Raw genomic sequence first — 18,535 nt, 5'->3', positions numbered from 1 at the left:
CTGCAGAACGAACAGGAGCGGCATCAGAACACCACCCCCCATGAAGGTTTACCTTTAGGAAACGCCAGACACAAACCAGAAAACCACAAGCTTACGTATCGACTGTGGGACACCACCAGATTAGATGAACGACTGGGAAAAGGCCCAAAAGGGTTTGGTATCCCCTGAGGCCGGGACTGGGCTTCGAACACACTGCAGAGCATGGCCAGCGTCTGCACATCCCGGAGCTGACAGTAATGAGCCAACCTGGAGAGGAAGAGGTGAGAGGAGAGAAAACAAGTCAAGAGGAGAATGGAGGAAGGATGCTAGCACAATCATGGTGGTTGTTGCCGTAGGAATAGGGAAGAGAGGATGCTCAATTCCTCCTCAAAAACCCTTGTCAGGTACCAGGGCTTTCTATAGATCCAGAGGCTTGATCTACTTTGAGTTTGGCTAAATCTGCTTTGGAATAAAATATATCAAAGTATTACAGATGACCTAGAATACTAATCTGAAAGCTTCTGACTGGCACCAGGCACGGGCTCGGACTGGAACAAAGCTTCTCCAAGAACTAAGCAGACTAAACTGACACCTGAGTGAAGCCATCCTTTCGGCCTCCCAACTCCAGGGCAGAACCCTGCTTTCTGGGGGTTCCTCGAAACTTCGTTCACGTAACCTACGGCTATGTGAAGTTGCTTCAAGAACACCCCACCCCACAGTATGGTGAGCAGGCCATCGACTCAGGAGGGGGATTAGGAAAGTGAGCTCTTAAATAAGAACAACAAGGAATAGCTTCACTTGTAGGTACTCATATCCCCTTTGCCCCTTTTAGGGCCACTATGCTAGAATGTGAGGTAGGGACCGGGGAGTTTTGGCCTTTGCGATGGAATAATGTTGGTACTTTCCTACCAAGCAATGTCTAATATCTTTTAAGGTGTTTCACGCTCACTCTCTTAAGTGAGCCTTACAGGAAGTGTGTAGAGCAAGCATTATCATCCCTGCATTACTCTGAGGCAACTTAAGTGTGAGCACATGTTGTCCCAAGTCTGGCCTCAACCAGTAACTAAGCAAACCTTCCCCTGAAAAAAAGCAGAGATTTTCTGCTTCTCTCTCAGGACCTGGGCCTCATTGTTACAGAGATCCAAGAGGCTTACCTGGTTGTAAATCATTTTGCATATTTTATTTCCAGTATGCCATATTTCAGGGCAATAAATCAAAATAAATTCAATGTTTTCCTAAACTGTCTAACGGTGAAAGCATCGTGGCTTCTGGAAGACAGGAAACCCACTGTGCAATTCTTTAACCTGTCCTCAGGGGCAAAGCTCCACAGCACCCACGAAACTGACCATCGCAGGAGCTCAAACTCCTGAGTTCAGACTGACGTGACTTATGGACTTAAGCTTCAAAAGGACTCATGAGTCTCAAGTCCCTGTTAGAGATGACAAATACTGACTGCCTAGTTCCTTCTGCCATAAAAAGTTAGCTGGCACAGAAATATTGCAGCACAAAAAGAAGAGCTCTCGCTTCTACCTCTCACTCCTCGGGCCTCTGCACTTTCCTCTTAGACAACAGCTTTGAAAGTGTTGACAGACCTAAAGTTTACATCACTCTTCTCCTCACTTTCAGCTTTCAAAACCTACAGTGACTCCAGCAGCTGCCGCCCGAATGGATGCCGAGCCCAGGGTGTTTCCAAATCTGGATCAGACTTCGGACCAAGGCAAAGATCTGTAGCTACTGTAGCCAGCGACCAAACCTGGACAAATCAAGACAAACACCCAAACTCAGACTGGTGAGGACAGGAACAGGAAGCATGAGAGAATCCCATCTCTCCTCCCCATACATCAAGCCCTTGCTCCTCTGAGAGCTGCAAAGCTGAAAGCTTATTGAAACACAGAATTGTAGGCCAGTGTGGTTCAGTGGTTGAGTGTCAACCTATGACCAAGAAGTCCTGGTTTGGTCCCGGTTAGGGCACATGCCCACGTTGTGGGCTCAATTCCTAGTGGGGGGCGTGCAGAAGGCAACCAGTCAATGATTCTCTCTCATCATTCATTGATATTTCTGTGTCTCTCTCTCCCCCTCTCCCGGCCTCTCTGAAATCAATAAAAATATTTTTTTAAAAACACACTTTAGAAAGTAATTTTGCCTCAGAGAATTTTTTTCAGAACATGAACATTGGGTCTGCCTTAGCATTGCATTTACCAATCTTCCCACCAACCCTATGAGGTAATTATTCTTACGGTTCCCATTTCACATATACAGGGTGGGACAAAAGTGGTTTACAGTTGTTCGTATGGAAAATTGTACAATAATTAATAAATAATACAAGAATAAACTGTGTTTCACATACTCACAACTGTAAAATTACTTTTACCCCACCAAGATACAGAGGCTGAGAGAGTCTGGGATCACACCACTAGGGTGCTGAGTCATACCTGTGCATCCTGTTATACATTCCACAAGATTTCTACTGCTTTATTTGGCTTCTTAGTATTCACGGGACTTTAGGTGGCTAGGTTCTTAGAGAAATAGATCATATTGACCTAACAGGGTGTGGGCAAAAACTTTACAGTATTTATTAGGAGACAAATGGAAATCCTAGGGGTTTTCTACAAATAGAAATAAAGGGAAGCCTTAGCTCGGGTCATTTGGAGGGTTATAAGGGAAAAAACTAAGTGGACAGGACAACAGCTAGTAGTTTCCATTGCTCAATCTAATCCTCGCACTAAAGAATAAAGGTGCAATAGAGAGAGAGGGGATTAGTGGTTGCCTAGGGCTGGGTGCGGAAGAAGGATTGTGAGCTAGGGTAATGAAAATATTCTGAAAGTATCTGTGGTGATGCTTGCAAAACCCTGTGACTATACTAAAGGCCATTAGATAGTACATTTTAAATGGGTGAATCGCATGGTATATGGACTATATTCTCCATAAAGCTGTTAAAAACAGTCAAGGAGCAGCTTGCTTTAATATACGGATGTGTTCCTGTAAAAATGAAGATTTAAATTTTTGTAAGACCACATCGTATTTTAAAACTAAACGTGTCTATTCTAAAGGAATGTAAACATTTTAAGAAATGAAGCATTTTTTAAAGTAAAAAGGAAACAGAATTGAGAATACAAATGGTAAAGATACAGATACCTAAATTTGGTGTGCAACCATCACCACGGTACTAAAATAGAAAAGAGATGCAATAAAAAATAGTCAAAGCTTTAGGATCCTCTCAACTAAGCTCTATTAAGAAAAGCATCCAAGGGATTTAGAAAGCTACTTAGTCCTGTAATTTGGCAAAGAAAATGAAAAATAGGAGTCACACCTTGAAATGTCACTAAACCACAACTATAAAGTGAAGACACCCTGCTGGGGGGGGGGGGCGGAGGCGGGGGGGAGATCCAGATGCCAGCAAAAGGGATGGACATACCTGGACAAGATCCTTCCTTCCAACAAGCAAGGCAGAAGTGGCGTTCTTCTGACACGTTTCTTGAATATCATTTACATTTAATCTGAAATGTAAAAAGAATGAGAGTTTCTTTCTGATCTAATTTCCTAAATCAATTACTCCTTGTTTAATAAACAGACTGAAAACTGCCTCTTTGGTTGTCACTAGAAATGCTTTCTTTGTATTGACCTAGAGATCCCTTGTATGTAAGAAGAAAATGCTTAGCTAGCAGCTGATGTTACGCTGTGGGCTCAGGCCTGGGGAAGGTGAAATCGCTCACCTCTTTGAAGCCAGAAGAGGAGGCCAGACTCAAAAACCAATCTGCTGGCCCAGCCAGGTGGCTCTGTGGTTAGAGCATGGTCCCATACGCCAAGGTTGCGGGTCAATCCCTGGTCAGGGCACACACAGTAACCAACCAATGCATGCGTAGATAAGTGGGACAACAAATCTCTCCCTCTCTATCTCAAGTCAGTGACAAAAACAAAACACCGATTGCTAACCTGCCTAGCTGTGAAGTTCCCCAGACTTGAGAGTGGAATAAAAATGGACTGAAATAGACACAACACTGTAGTTTCTAACACAGACAGTGGTATGCTGTGCACATACTACAAAATGAGTATTTCTGTCATGTGTCCAGGCTCAGGAAGAAGGGGAAGCAGAGGCCGGCCTCTGTATGCTTGTCACTCGCCTCCCACTTCCCTTCAGCCAAAGCGGCTCCGCTTCATCTGTTTCCCTGAGTGGGCCTGGGAGGCAGAATTCTGAGGCTGCTCTCAAGATTTCTGCCCCTGGTATGAGTACCTGTTATAAGCTCCTCCCTTTAAGTGGGGTGAGACCAGTGCATGCTGATGGGACGTCACTCCCATGAATAGGTTATTGTTAATCAATTCACTCTGAATTTGTCAAAAGGGAGATTGTCCTGAGTGAGCCTGACCTACTCAGGTGACACCTCAGAAAGAAGGTGAAGTGGCAGTGAGACACTCCTGCTGGTCTCGAACATTCGCCTCCCTTAATGGCTGCAAGAAACCGAACTCTGTGACAACCTGCATGAGCCGGGAAGAGGACCTGGGCACAGACAGGCACACCGCCTGGTCCACTCCATGACTTCAGCCTGGTGGGACCGGGGCAAGGGCCCGCTATGCCACGCCTAGGCTCCTGACCCAGGGAAACTGTGAGGTAATAAGTGTATGTTGTTTTAAGCCACTAAGTTTGTCGTAATTTGTTATGCAATAATAGAAAGCTAATATACTGGGCGACTCCTAAAACTGCTTTTGAAGAAAGGGTTCCAAAACTTAAAAAAAAGGGGGGCGGGGGGTAGGACCTTTGATAATCATGACTAAATGATAGGCATGGCACACTTAAAACCTTGAACTTACATGTACAGCTCGCCCAGTGACTTGTGAACAGGAAGGAGGCACGCAATATCCTGGATGACAACTTTCCCAGCAGCCTTGATTGGTCGGTTGCCAGAGTCCGATCCCTCGCGCTTGCTTTTCCATCTCCTTGATTTCTGGGGGAGATGACAAGATGTCACTAATGGGGACTTTGCTGAGTGGAAGCCTACAGTTGCAGAGCACATCACAGTTGGGTCATTGGTAATTTGCAGAGACTTTGCATTACAACATCATGCCCACAATTATATGAATCAGCATCTATAGGAAATGAAAGGATAACAAAGGGCATTGAGCTCTTGGTCCAAAATCCTAACCGCAGAACAAGCACCTACTGGAGAGCTGTGCTCAAAAACAGACAGAATTTTGAAAATAAGGAAGAAAAAGAACAGCAGGTAAATAAGTTAGTAAAGACCACAAAAATGTGGGAAAAGAGCAACTTTTAAGGCTGGGTTCAGCCCTAGGTTCAAAGTTTTTTTCCCCTTCTTAGAGAGTTTTAATAGGATTTGTTGAGAATTTAATCCAGGAATAGCAGTGCGAGCTCTGCAAACTTTAATCTATGGCAGGCAGGCAGACAGAAAAACTTAGCAGCTCAAGGAGAATTACCTTGTTTTTCCTAGCAGACTTGAACTATTTCTAAAAGTGATCATTTTTAGAATGTCAAAAATACTTGAGCAGAGGGACTGAGTAATGGACAGGGAAGATCATGAGCAGCTATCTTATTTCCCCAGAGCCTCACTACAAATGGCTATGTAGGAGCCTGTATGTGGGAAATGAGAGCTACCCGAGAAAATGGGAATTATTAGAGAGTGGCACCATCTGGTATCTTCAAAATGACAGCCTGCCACGGGAGTGATATTCTATTTTATGTTATTGCCAGAAATTAAAAAGGGGGCCACGAAAGTGACTCAACTAAGGAGGAAGGAGGGAGACATATTTATTAACAAAGGGTACAGAAGGAGCCTTTCTGAAAGAGCCTGCAATTTGGAATCAGAAAACCAAGGTTTATTGGTCTTTTTGCCACAAGTACTGGTTCAAGGTGACCCTGGGCGAATTACTTATTTGCTGTGAATTTAGTCTCATGCCAGTCTCTTTTCATTCACTGATGGCTCAGGACGAGCTCTGTTGTTCCGATCTCCCAAGGTTAATATGGGTACAATGAAAAGTGAGTAAACACTCCGTAAATTCAAAGAGTACTATTTTAAAATCTGTAATTTTTATGACTGTGCATAAACCTTCAGAAATGTAATTAGATCATTTTTAGATTGCTCACAAATTCATTTTCCACAAGTGATTTTTATACAATCACCCTCCCATAAATTAGTCACAGTCTACATTCAGAGGTCTCTGAACCCTGATGGCCCATCTAATCCCCAAAGTTGCCCAATGCATGTAACTTCCTATGGGATTAGTAAGTGTTATGGAACCTACTAAATCCGGGACACCTGGACTTAGTTCATGGACGGTAAATGAAAAAGATTAGCTGAAATATTTGGATTGCTTATCATAATTGGTAAATACAGATGCTACCTTATCAATTTGGACCTTAGCCCATTTGCCCTTAAGAAGCAGTTCAGTTACTATTTACTATTTACCCATCCACAAGACAATACTCTGCAACACACGAGGAAGCCTAATCTATCATTGTGGGGTAGCCCTTCAATTCTCCGCTAGCCCTGGTTATTTTCAAAATTAGAACTGTGTGAGTGTTCACAAAAAGTGCTCCCATTTTTAGCCACAAATATCCTGACGTGGTGCAAGGGGAGAATGTGCTAAAGAGCAAACAGCTGTCAGGGTGGACTGGAGCCAGGCAGTGTTACCCACACAAGACGGTGTCGCCACGCCCGCCTCGCACTATGATGGGACTGGTTTTCACGGGGAGGGTGATTTGGCAGAGACAGGAACAGCACAATGTGGTTAACCAGAAAAAGGAGGGTGTAAGTACACCTACTCATTTCACTGTGATTTTCATCCAGGTTTCCAGGAGTTTAAAAATCCCAGGAAACGACAAACCCACAGGCCCCACAGGCCTCACATGAGATTTAAGGCACTGGATTGGAAGGAAGGGAGGGAGGAAAATATCCACACTGAAAAGATTCAATGAGGTAGGGAGGATGATCCATCTAATCTGGTCCTCGGGTTGGTCAGAAGGCTTCTAAAACACTGTTCCAGACACCACTTTGATTCCTTCTTATAAAGAGAAATGAGAAGCACTTGAAACACTGAGCAATGAACCAGCTCTGTTTAACTGAATCGGGGAAACAAATGGAAGCTCACGAGGGATGGTCCTACAGCTTTCAGACCACAGTGAAAACCACCACAATTCCCTGCCTTTCTAAGAAAACCCAATGAAAAGATAATATGAAGACCCATGTGCCCAAAGTGGTTCATTGGCAGATAGACTAGCTCATTTTAAAATGTTTTTCCTAGCAGACTTGAATATTTCTAAAAGAGATCATTTTAGAACGTCAAAGAAACTTGTAGAGGGACATGGGTATTAGAAAGGGAAGATCATGAACAATTATCCTACTTCCTCAGAGCCTTGCCTACAAATGGCTACACAGGAGCCCGATGTGGAAAAAACATCTAACTTGGGATTTAAAGGCTAGCCTGTCATGACTAACCTCAGCTCCTGCTACAACTGCTCCCACTATGCGAGCGAGAGCCTCACCACAGCTCTCTCACAAAGGGGCTGTTGCCTCCACCACTCAAGGCCACACTCATAAGAGCTGAGCTTTGAACACAGGCCAGTCAGGCTGCTAAGCCCATATTTGTTAATCTGTTTTAGAGAGCATGACTTTAGATCAAAAAGGAAAAAAAATTAAGTCCTGACTACTTGTTAATATGTAAATAGTTTGGTCCATTTTTAAATGGATCCATGTCTGCATGTAAGGAGATCAGCATCTGATTCTAATGAGGCCTAGCCAACACACCATCCTCTACAATTCCTCACTTCTAAAGCCACTTCTCCGCCAAGCACTGCAACTGTTGGACTAAGGCAGAGCAGCGAGCTGCAGATCCGCAGAGCAAGCAGCTTCTGGGGCTACACAGCTCGGCAGTGGGCATGCCAGGCTCAGACCCAGGTGCTGTATTTCAGGCCAGGTTCAAGGGCCTGCACCTCACGCCGTTTAATCACTGTCTGGACTTGTTAGGATAGGTATACAGTGGGGCCTTGATTTACGAGTTTAATTCGTTCCGTGACAGAACTTGTAACTCAAATTACTCGTATGTCAAATCAAAAAGTGAACAAGTGAGACACGTGATGCTGGGCTGATGTTGTGGCGTTCACTGTGACGTTTGCTGGGCCAACTAGCGGTGGGGTATCTGAAGCTGGCTCGTAACCCGAATTTTAGCTCGCAACTCAAAGCAAAAAATCGGCTGAGAGACGGCTCGTATCTCGAAAAACTCATTAGTCGGGACGCTCGTAAGTCAAGGCCCCACTGTATTCGTACAGAGGACTCAGAGTCCAATGAGCTATCTTAGGACTCTTCCCCCATTTGCAGTCTTGGGTCACAGAGATCTGTAGAAACAAACTAATATGAGTCATCAATAGGTACTTGATGAAAATGTAGACAGTCGTCTTGAATAACTACCTACAATTACCCTTCATTGAATTATAGAAATCACACTCTGTATTTCTGGAACTTCCCTGTCAACTTCTTGAGACACCAGGCTTCTAGGTGCTTCTCTGTTTGATCTGGTGATGTGTAGGTGATGCTTTATGAAACCTCAAAAAGCTGCCTTGGAGCCTATAATAGGAGAAGCTTCCCCAACACAGGGCCACCTAATTATAGCTGTCACCAAGAATCACACTATGAAATCAATTATGGGACAGCAGTATTCATTCATTTAACCCAGAAAGGAATACTACAAAACATTATCAAAGATCTTTAACCAGTCACAAAAGTTTCTTTTTTTTTTTTTTTGTTAATCCTCACCCAGGGATATTTTTCCATTGATTTTTAGAGAGAGGGGAAGAGAGGGGGAGAGACAGAGAGAGAGAAACATCGATGCAAGATGTCTCTTTCACATGGATTGTTTGCCTCCTGCCAGCACCTGGACCAGGGCCGGGGATCGAGCCTGCAACCAAGGTACGTGGCCTTGATCAGAATCAAACCTGGGACCCTTCAGTCCACAGGCCGACATTCTATTCACTGAGCCAAACAGTTTCTTTTTAAATTTGTTGGTTGGTGGTTTTAACATATGAAATACCTCCCCTTCCTGCTACAGGGGTCACTCAGTAATCCTGTATAGTGGCCAATTCCTTGGGGATTCAGATAAAACGAGGCTGCTAAATGAAGACATGCCAAACTCAAATCCTTGCTGCTCCCTAACAAGCATGGACTGTTTTTCAGGGTGTTTCTTTTAGAGCTTTGACAATTAAAAGGGTTCATATTCCATCCACACTTTCCCAAGACTTCCTTTCCCCTTAATATCTAGTGGCAATTTTGGGAGTCTCTCTTATCTATGCAACTATCAGGTGATGACAGGCAGAGAACCATGACACACCAGTCTGAGTGTGGTTGATCTTTCCAGGTGAGGGGAGGACACTGTGCCCCAAATGCCCTCTAAGCCTCCTGCATTGCTCCAGTCCCACTCTGACGGCTAAAACATGGATACTTTTCAGTGCGGTAAAATCATTACTTCTGGGAGGCAAAGGACTCTGCATTTCTCTTATGTCTTCTCAATGCCCCATCAAGAGAAAATGCCCCTTCCCACAGATTACGAGCAGGGATTGAGGGGAGAGGCAAAGCAAGACAGACAAATTATCACATAATGAGCATCAGGGTGCTCCTCTGAACATACCAAGAAGGTGTTCATGGAATCATGGGAAAGAGGACGGATAGGGAAGGAATAGGGTGGGAGGAAGCGGGAGGGAGGCATTGGTGCAAATAGCACTGAATGACAACCAACAGCCAGCTTGCGACTGTACCACCAGTGTTACTGCTACAACCGGAGGCAACATGGATGTCAATAAATGGGTAAAATGTAAAAACAGCCCAAGAATAAGCCACCAACTGCTTCGCAGCAACCCCATCAACAGTGCATAATCAGCAGAGTGGGAGGGAGTCCTGATGAATTCCCGGTTAAATAGCAGCAGGGGAGCCTGCTGGGAAAGCCAGTGGAAGTCAGCAGTCAGCTGGCTGGGACAGGCCTTTGGAGGAAAGGTGGCCATGCTGGCAGCTCCACCTGCAAGTTGTCAGCAGCTGCGGTACTGCTAATCAGGGCTCCTGATTTCAACTGGTTTTTATGTGAAAAGGCTATAGAACTACCCCCCTAAATATTTTTTACACCAAATGAAATTTAAGCTAATGCCTTAAGGCTGCCTTGCACAGCCTGAGGTCACCATGGCACTACTGACTGGTCAAGGGGGCGGGAGAGGAAGACAGAAGAGGGGAGATGGCCAATAGGAGTGAGGAAGAAAGGAAGAAAGGAAGAGCTGATGCCCAGGTTTGACTGTCAATGCAAAAACTGATGGTATGGGAAAATTTTGTTTCAGAAAATTTCTAAAAGATAAAAAATAGCTTATGTGTCGTGTCAGTGGATGAGATGGGCACTTCCCTCGTTGAATTACACCAAGACGATAAAAACAAACACAATGGTGGAAGCCCCTTATATCTTCCTCTGCTTCCCAATGCCAAAGGTAGGCTTCTGAAAGCTCTGTGAAATTACACAAATATTCCAAATGAAATCAGGTAGCTGAAGGCTTACAATCGGGGTTCTTCCCAAGAAACTCAGTATTGAGCTTCCTTTTCAAAGAAGTCCATTCACAATCCTTAACGGTATCGTATTCACCCATTTGAAACTGTCAGAGACCCAGGAGGCAGTCCTTGGCACCTGACTCCCAAGAATGAAAACTTATTGTTGCTGGTCCTGAAACCCAGCCAGCCTGTCATTTCAGGTTCCTCAAAGCCAGGCAGGTGGCATTTTATTCTTGGGCCTTTGGGCAGAGACAGAATTAGTCAAGGAGAGCATTTGCACAGCGCACAGTACCGGGAAGTCGTTAATTGCTTGTATGGACCAACGTCGCCGGGCAGAGCGAGGAGACATCTGTGCGTGAAAACGTTACACCCAGGAGGAGGGAAGAAAAACACCAAGAAAATTAAAAGGGAAAAATATAGAATAAAATGAAAGCTTCCCACATATCTGATGGATTAAATGATACCATAATATACTACAAAATAAAACTGAAATGCTACAAAATCTGAATTGAAACACAGCAGTAGGTGGATTCCCTCTCCTCCCGCCCAACCCATCACACTCCAAACCCAGCTTCAATGTCATTGTTTTTCAGCCCAAAACACATTTCAACATATAAGGGGCTGATGTCCATACCGCTCTGACCAAAGGAACTAATGAGGATTAGGATCACAGAGCAACTGGACAAACAGTGGAGGACTCTGCTTGCCCTTTCAGGGGCATGTGTAAGTGCGAGAATATTCCCATTCCTAAAAAGGAAGAAGTTCTTCCATACACTCAATACCACATTTTTTGGGTGCGTAGCTAAAGAGCATTGGAGAAATTGGAAACCTTGACCTTGGGACCGCGTGACTATTTTTAGAGTGATGCCATGGGAAGCGAGAGCCCCAGAGAAATGCAGGGGGAGCTGAGGCTGAGGACTTACGCTCTTCAGGGCATTCTCCTTAACAACGTGTGAAACTGGGAGCACGCACACTGTTTATGGAGATCAGAAACTATTCTAGCAACTTCAAGGCCTCCCCAGTTACTTACTTTAGAGCTATTTTCATAACATAAACTGAAGCAAATGTGGGAGGTTGCAAAAACTTTTTAATGTTTATAGGGTAAAGCCTAATGTTTCTCAGAAAGTTCTGGGCCTTCCATAGAATAAGTAATATTTCATCAACTATTAATAGTTGGTCCAGTTACCAAATGAATGTTAGCATCACTCTGTGTTTTCTAACTAACTTCCTATAGTGTCTCACAGCCTGGCCAGAGTGGCTCAGTGGTTGAGCGTCGACCTATGAACCAAGAGGTCATGGTTTAATTCCCAGTCGGGGGCACATGCCCAGGTTTCGGGCTCAATCCCTGGTGTGAGGCATGCGGAGGCAGTCAATCAATGGTTCTCTCATCATTGGTATTTCTATCTCCATCTCCCTTCCTTTCTGAAATCAATAAAAAATATACTTTTTTTTTTTAATGTCTCACTTTTTTTAACTTTTAGGAGCAAGCTTGGAATTCCATCTGGAGAACATTTGGCTGAATATAACACAACCTAAGTCGGGCAGGTTAAAATCACAAAAACAGCCCAACCGGTGAGGCTCAGTGGCTGAGGGTCAACCTATAAACCAGGTCACAGTTCCATTGCCGGTAAGGACACATGCCTAAGTTGCAGGCTTGGTCTCCAGTAGAGGGAGGACAGGAGGCAGTCAATCAATGATTCTCTCTCATCACTGATGTTTCTGTCTCTCTCTCCCTTTCCCTTCCTCTTTAAAAATAAAAACATTTTTTAAATGCCTTTTAAAAATCTCAGGGATAGAGATCTAAAAGAGAACAGAAATATGTAGACGAAAGATCTGGGATGAAAATAAAAACACAAAAATTTAGTAAACTGAATCATTTCCAGAACCAAAGTAATGAAAGTGCTATTATTTAACCCAAGAAATTAGACACCTGAGAATCAGAAAATACTCCTTAAGGCAAAGAACCGTATTGCTGTCCATAAGGAAAATAAGAAGGCCTACGGACAATATCATGGCTGTATCTCATTTCTTTAATCCTCCCCCATTTGCCCATGTAAATGGGATGGACATGAATAAGCTTTAAGGAGAGATGAATTTATTTCAGATTCATCACAAAATAACTGACTTTCCTATTTTAACATATTATGTTGAACCAACTGAAATTTTTCTTTAAGGTCAAAAATGGTCAAATAGCATCCATTTCATATGTTTTAATCTCATAACTACTTTATGTCATCCATTGGAATGTGCCTTCCTTCCCCAGGGATTCTGGGGTTCTTGTAATTTTCTATTTCCTGGCCGCTATGACTGTTAATTCACTGGATTAGATGCTTATGATTTGTGAACTTTTCTATACATAGGTTAAACAGCAATATAAAAGTTTCATATACAATTATAATAAAAGGGTCTCTCCCATTTTACTTGCTATCTGAAATAAAACTGAAAGATCACTTACTATGTCATCCTCGGGGATGATCATAGCCCATTTTCTGTAGAGAAGCAGCACAGTGGGAACAACCCCAAACTGAAATATCACGATCCTTCCTTTGGTCCCTCTGTGATTGTGGTGTTTGTAGTAAAAGAGGCCAGACCATCCAACACATGAGTGTGGGCATTACAAATGCTTCCACATCAGGAGAAATCCCAACTTGGAACTGGGGTTACTTAGACTTGACATGGCCTTTACACACCGTCACAGAGTCAAAAGTACTAGTCTGTGTGTTTTGCCCACAGAATCTAAGCATGAGCTGCATATGACATGATTCAACTAAAAGATCTCTCAACCTGGCTCTAATGCTAAAGAAAATTCCCATATTTATCCAACCATGATGTCAATTAAAAAATGCCTTATTTCCAACTAAGTTTATCAAATCATCTAGACAGTTACCAGCTAGCTTGCATTTAAAATAATTTTTTTCACTGTAAAAGATTTGGGAAGATATGGTGTCCCAAGAAGGTCTGTGACAGCCAGGGGGATTCATTCCAGCAGAGAGGCAAAGAAAGTTGGCCAGAAAGGCAACAAAAACAATCATGGTCTCTATTCAACTGAATGGCTTTGCCCGAGTCTGGTCTTGTCTCAAGCATCGGTTCCTGCCACTCATTTCAGAGGACAAAGTCAGAGACGGCCAACTATCAGTGAGAACCAGGAATGTTAGATAGTACAGTTGCAATCAGAGTGATGACACCTCTAACACTTGCTAGAAAATGGTTTATTTAAAATAATCCAATTTAAAAATGTTAAATTATGGTTGATCCATCATTTCCTCATTAGTGGAGGACAACAGCAAAGAATCCCACAGGACTGAGTTTGTGAGTAGCTCAGTGGTAACTCTGTTTAAAACATCATGTCAAGTAAAAGCTGGTTTAAACCAGATGCTCAATCTGACAAGAAAGAGTTCTCAGAGTCCTTCCTACGCTCTGCCCACACTCTCTACATTGTCGTCACTAAAGGCTTCTGACAGCTTAATAGCTACCTTAGGGACGATGAGTTCCTTAAGAACCCAGGAACATAAGGCCAGGTGCAAGCGATTTTTATATAAACTGGTCCACTCAAATGGGTACTTCAGTGTAGACTTATAAAAACCATAAAACCTCTTAGAAATTAACTTTAAAACTTCTCACAGATATGAAGTTGCAATTACAGCAAGACCCCAAGCCCTCAGAAATACCCCTTAATTTGTTGATGAACATCAGAAGACCAAGGAATATCTGAAGCTCAATTATTCTATCTGAAAGAATGATCAACTTAATGAATGGGGATTACAAGAATAGGATTAAGTGGGGAGATCCTCCCAGATTCAATTTTAGTAGGTAAAGCCAATGGAAAGGCACAAAACAATGGTCTTTCTTTAACAAACTAATTATGACAGTGAAAGTCTACAGGGGATTGCTAATTTAGCTGCTGTGCATGGCAAGCAGGGAGACAAAGAACAGGAATCCAGGGAAGGGATAGAAATCAAAGGCCGAGGCTCTGCTGCTTACCCGCTCCTTGTAGTAGAAGGAGCTGACGGAGACCTGCTCTTTCTCACTGCGAGTGGGGCTCCCACTGTATAAACGAAGGTTCCCAGGGGCCTCTGTGCGGATCTTCATTGGCGCAATCAAACCAGTATGATAAGCAGACAAGGCCGAGAGAGACCTGTGGTTGAAAATGCAGCGTTATCCATACTGGCTTCAATCTTTCCATCTTTTTAAGCAGTGCCGTTCTTAGTGCTTGATGAAACCAAGAGAAAAAGATGGATAAAATGGGGGGGAAATGGAGTCTCCAAAAATGAATTAAACAGAACTTTCAGGACTGAAAAATACCTTATCTGCAGAAGCAGAGAATGTTTCTGATTACATACATAGGAAATTCAAAGGACTCTACAAACTACTAAAACTAATAAGTGAGTTTAGATACAAGGTCAATCTATAAAAATCTACTATGCCGGGCTGGTGTTGTTCAGTGGTTAGAATGTTTGCCCGCACACCGAAGGGCCTTGGGTTTGATTCCCGGCCAAGGACATGTACCTGGGTTGCAGGTTCAAGCCCCAGTCCATTGGAGCACATGCAGGAAGCAACCAATTGATGTATATCTCCCACATCCATCTTTCTCTCTCTCTCTCTGTCTCCCCCTCCTTTCCTGAAAAATATCCTTGGGTGAGGATTAACAAAACAAAACAAAAAAGAAATCTACTCTTTTTCTAAATATTAGACACAAATATTTGGAAAATAAACATTTTTAAAATTTCATTTACAATAGCATCAAAACCCATCAAATACCCAGGAACAAATTTAGTGGAAAAAATGTGCATTGAAAACACAAAGTATTATAGAGACAGACTCATAGAGAGCAGGCTGACAGCTCTCAGGGGAGCTAGAGGGGTTGGAGGGTTTGAGCAAAAGGAAAAAAAGAGAAACTCCTGGACACGGACAACAGTGTGATGATTTCGGGGGGTAGGAGGATTGGGGGAGGTAGAGGAGGATACGGGGGGGGGGGGGATAAATGGTTTAAAAAAAAAGGAAATACAAAATATTGCTAAGAGAAATTAAAGACCCAAAACAACAGAGAATTATACCACATTAGTGGATTGGAAGATTACATATTACTAAGATAACAATTTCCTCCAAATTAATTGACAGAGTCAACACAATTCCAATCAAGATTTGAGCTTTATCATAGAAACCAATAAGCTGACTGCATCTTTTATAGAAATGTAAAAGAGCTGGAATAGCCAAAACAATCCTGAATAAAAATAGTACACTTGGAGGATTTACACTACCAGACTGGAAAACTTACTAGGGCAAGCTACATCAAGAGTGTAGTGTTGGTATAAGGAGAGACCAATAGATTAAGAGAAAAAGGAGTCCAGAAATAAATCCACAAACACATGACCAATTAATTTTCAACAAAGGTATCAATTCAGAATGAGAAAAGAAAAATCATTTCCATAAATGGTGCTGGGACAATGATATATTACTACTAGAAAAAAAACAAAAAAACTTTGGCTCCTACCTCATATCATACACAAAATTAATTTGAAATAGATTACAGACTTTTAATAAGGAATTTTAAACTTCTGAAAGAAAAACACAGAAGAATCGTTTCATGACCTTGGGACAGGCATAGATTTTTTCAGGCAGGACACAAAAGAACTAACTATAAAATTTTAAAAAGTGATGGTGCAGATTTCATCAAAATTAAAAAATGCTGTTTATCAATAATCACTAAGGAGGGAGAAAACAAGCCACAGGTTAGAAGAAAATCAATATATCTAGCAAAGGATTTGCAACCAAAATGAAAACTACCACAGATAAATAATAGAAACAGTCCAAAAACTGGGCAAAATAAAAGCACATCATAAAAGATACCCAAATGGTCAATTAGCACACAAAAGTGGCTCAACATCATCAGTCATCGCCAGAGTTATGCAAATTAAAACCACTATACTACACACCTACCACAATGGCTGAAGTAAAAACAACTGAAAAGACCAAGTTTTGGAGAGGATGTGGAGCAACCAGAACTCTGAAACATTGCTGGCAAAGAGTATAAAACGGTACAACCCCTGGGAACAGACTTTTTGGCAATTCTAGTAAAATTAAACATACACCTATCCTATGATCCAGGGATTTGACTCCTTGGGTAGAGAAATTAATACGCACATCCATAAAAAGACTTGTATTTGTAGGTCTACACTAAGATAGCCCCAAACTGGAAATAATCCAAATGTTCATCAATAGGAGTAGGAATGAACTGTTTTATTTTCATACAGTGAACCTATGGATACATGCAACAATAAGGATCAATTTCAAAAGCACTGAGTTCAGCGAAATAAGCCAGACATAAAATAGTACATGCTGCATGAGTCCATTTAGGTGAAATTCAAGCACAGGCAAAACTCAACTACAATGATGGCAGTAAGAGGAGTGGTTTTCGCTGGGCACAGGGACCAGGGAACTTTTCGGGTGAGGGCAATGCGCTGGTTCTTGATTTGGGTGCTGGTCAATAAAATACTGTTAGTATGAAAAACATTCTAATTAGGAACATTTTCCCCTCTGATCCAAAGTTCAGGTCCAGATATTCCTGCTTTTCTTAGAGAGGAGGTGATTGTTTTCTAGTCGAACCTTTCAAATAAGGAACCCAGTATAATATAAGGGTCTCTAGCTCTTAACTCCTAGTTTTTGTGGGACCAATGTCTCATCTGCCTGGGTTACTGAGGAGACTGGCAAACTCCCTGGACAGCAGCGGCACCTGCCCACGCACCTGGTTCAATCTCCTTCCTTTCTTGTTAGCTCAGCTATTCATTCATAAGTATGCTAATATGTTACACCAATGTACCCAGGTGTTTGTAGCAGGATTTAGAAGTTATGGTCACCACAAAAGTCTACAGTATATAACATATTTAAGTTTTAAAAACCAGTAGTATGGGGGATGTTGGGGGGGGGGAGGAGGAAGTATACCGGAACTCGATACCTTCCATTCAGTTTTGCTATGAATCCAAAATTACTCTAAATGATAAAGTGTATTAATTAAGAAAATAACTTTACAATATGATCTAGCAATTCCATTCCTAGGTAATACCCAAGAAAAGTGAAAACATATGTCCACAAAAAAACTTGTATATCAATGTTCACGGCAGCATTATTCATAATAGCCAAAAAGTAGAAATAACCCAAATGCCCACTGACTGATGAATGAATAAATAAAATGTGGAGTGTATGAGTGTGTGTGTGTGTGTGTGTGTGTGTGTGTGTGTGTGTGTATATATATATATATATTCCTTAAAACATTACACCAAATGAAAGAAGCAAGTCACAAAGGACCACATACTATATGATTTCATTTATATGAAATGTCCAGAATAGGTACATTGATAGACAGAAAGTAGATTAGAGTTTGCCCAGGGCTGGAAGAATAGAGGAGGAGAGGTGATAGCTAAGGGGATATAAAGTTTCTTTCTGAGATAATGAAAATGGTCTAGAATGTGACTGCAGTGATGACTGCACATATTTGTGAATATACTAAAAACCATTCAATTATACACTTTAAATGGGTCAACTGTATACTGTGTGAATTATATCTCAATAAAATTGTTAAATGAAACTTTTCCTTTTAAAGCAGTAATAATAAGAAACGCAGTTAGAACACTCCCTATGTCCCAGGCAGTGTTCTAAATGCTTTATAAGGATTAACTCCTTTAACCTCCACAGTAAGTAAAGGAGGTAGATGCCATTATCACCTCCAAGTTATTGTTGAGGAAAATCAAGCACAGTCCAAAGGTCATATAACTACAGGGCCAAGATTTGGATCCAGCAGTTTGGCTCTGAAGTCCATGTTCCCACTTGCTACAGTAGACTGCCTCTCAAGAAGAAAAAAGGAAGAAAAATAATGAAGACTAAACAGAATACACATTAAATTGTTAACAGTGGCTTTCCCCAGGACATGGGAAAAAAGAAGAGCTTTCATATTTTAATTTAAAACTTCCTTATTGCCCTGGTCAGTGTGGCTCTGTGGTTAGAGCAGCTGCCCTGGGACCGAGAGGTCTTGGATTCGA

At 42.2% G+C, this 18,535-nt stretch overlaps 1 protein-coding gene across 8 annotated transcripts in view; it reads right to left on the bottom strand.

Moving 5' to 3' along the window:
• The window catches only part of WDR59 (WD repeat domain 59), a 67,891-nt gene that overhangs the window by 7,672 nt on the left and 41,684 nt on the right, over positions 1 to 18,535 (bottom strand). For 2 of the 8 annotated variants that reach the window (XR_004973637.1, XM_036346224.1), the window contains exons 18-22: positions 14,484 to 14,637; positions 4,786 to 4,919; positions 3,395 to 3,476; positions 1,620 to 1,732; positions 96 to 246 (exon numbers count right to left, since the gene is read on the bottom strand). Coding sequence is in view for 4 of the 8 variants with exons in the window: in XM_036346224.1 (XP_036202117.1) it covers positions 96 to 246; positions 1,620 to 1,732; positions 3,395 to 3,476; positions 4,786 to 4,919; positions 14,484 to 14,637 (634 nt within the window). In the remaining 4 variants the exon portion in view is untranslated. The other 6 variants (XM_036346228.1, XR_004973638.1, XR_004973640.1 and 3 more) reach the window with 6 other exon arrangements.

This window comes from Myotis myotis, unplaced genomic scaffold (genome assembly GCF_014108235.1).
Source record: "Myotis myotis isolate mMyoMyo1 unplaced genomic scaffold, mMyoMyo1.p scaffold_m19_p_19, whole genome shotgun sequence".
Taxonomy (NCBI): domain Eukaryota; kingdom Metazoa; phylum Chordata; class Mammalia; order Chiroptera; family Vespertilionidae; genus Myotis; species Myotis myotis.
The sequence above is the reverse complement of the archived record's forward strand: the minus strand, read 5'-3'. Positions and strand labels throughout refer to the sequence as shown.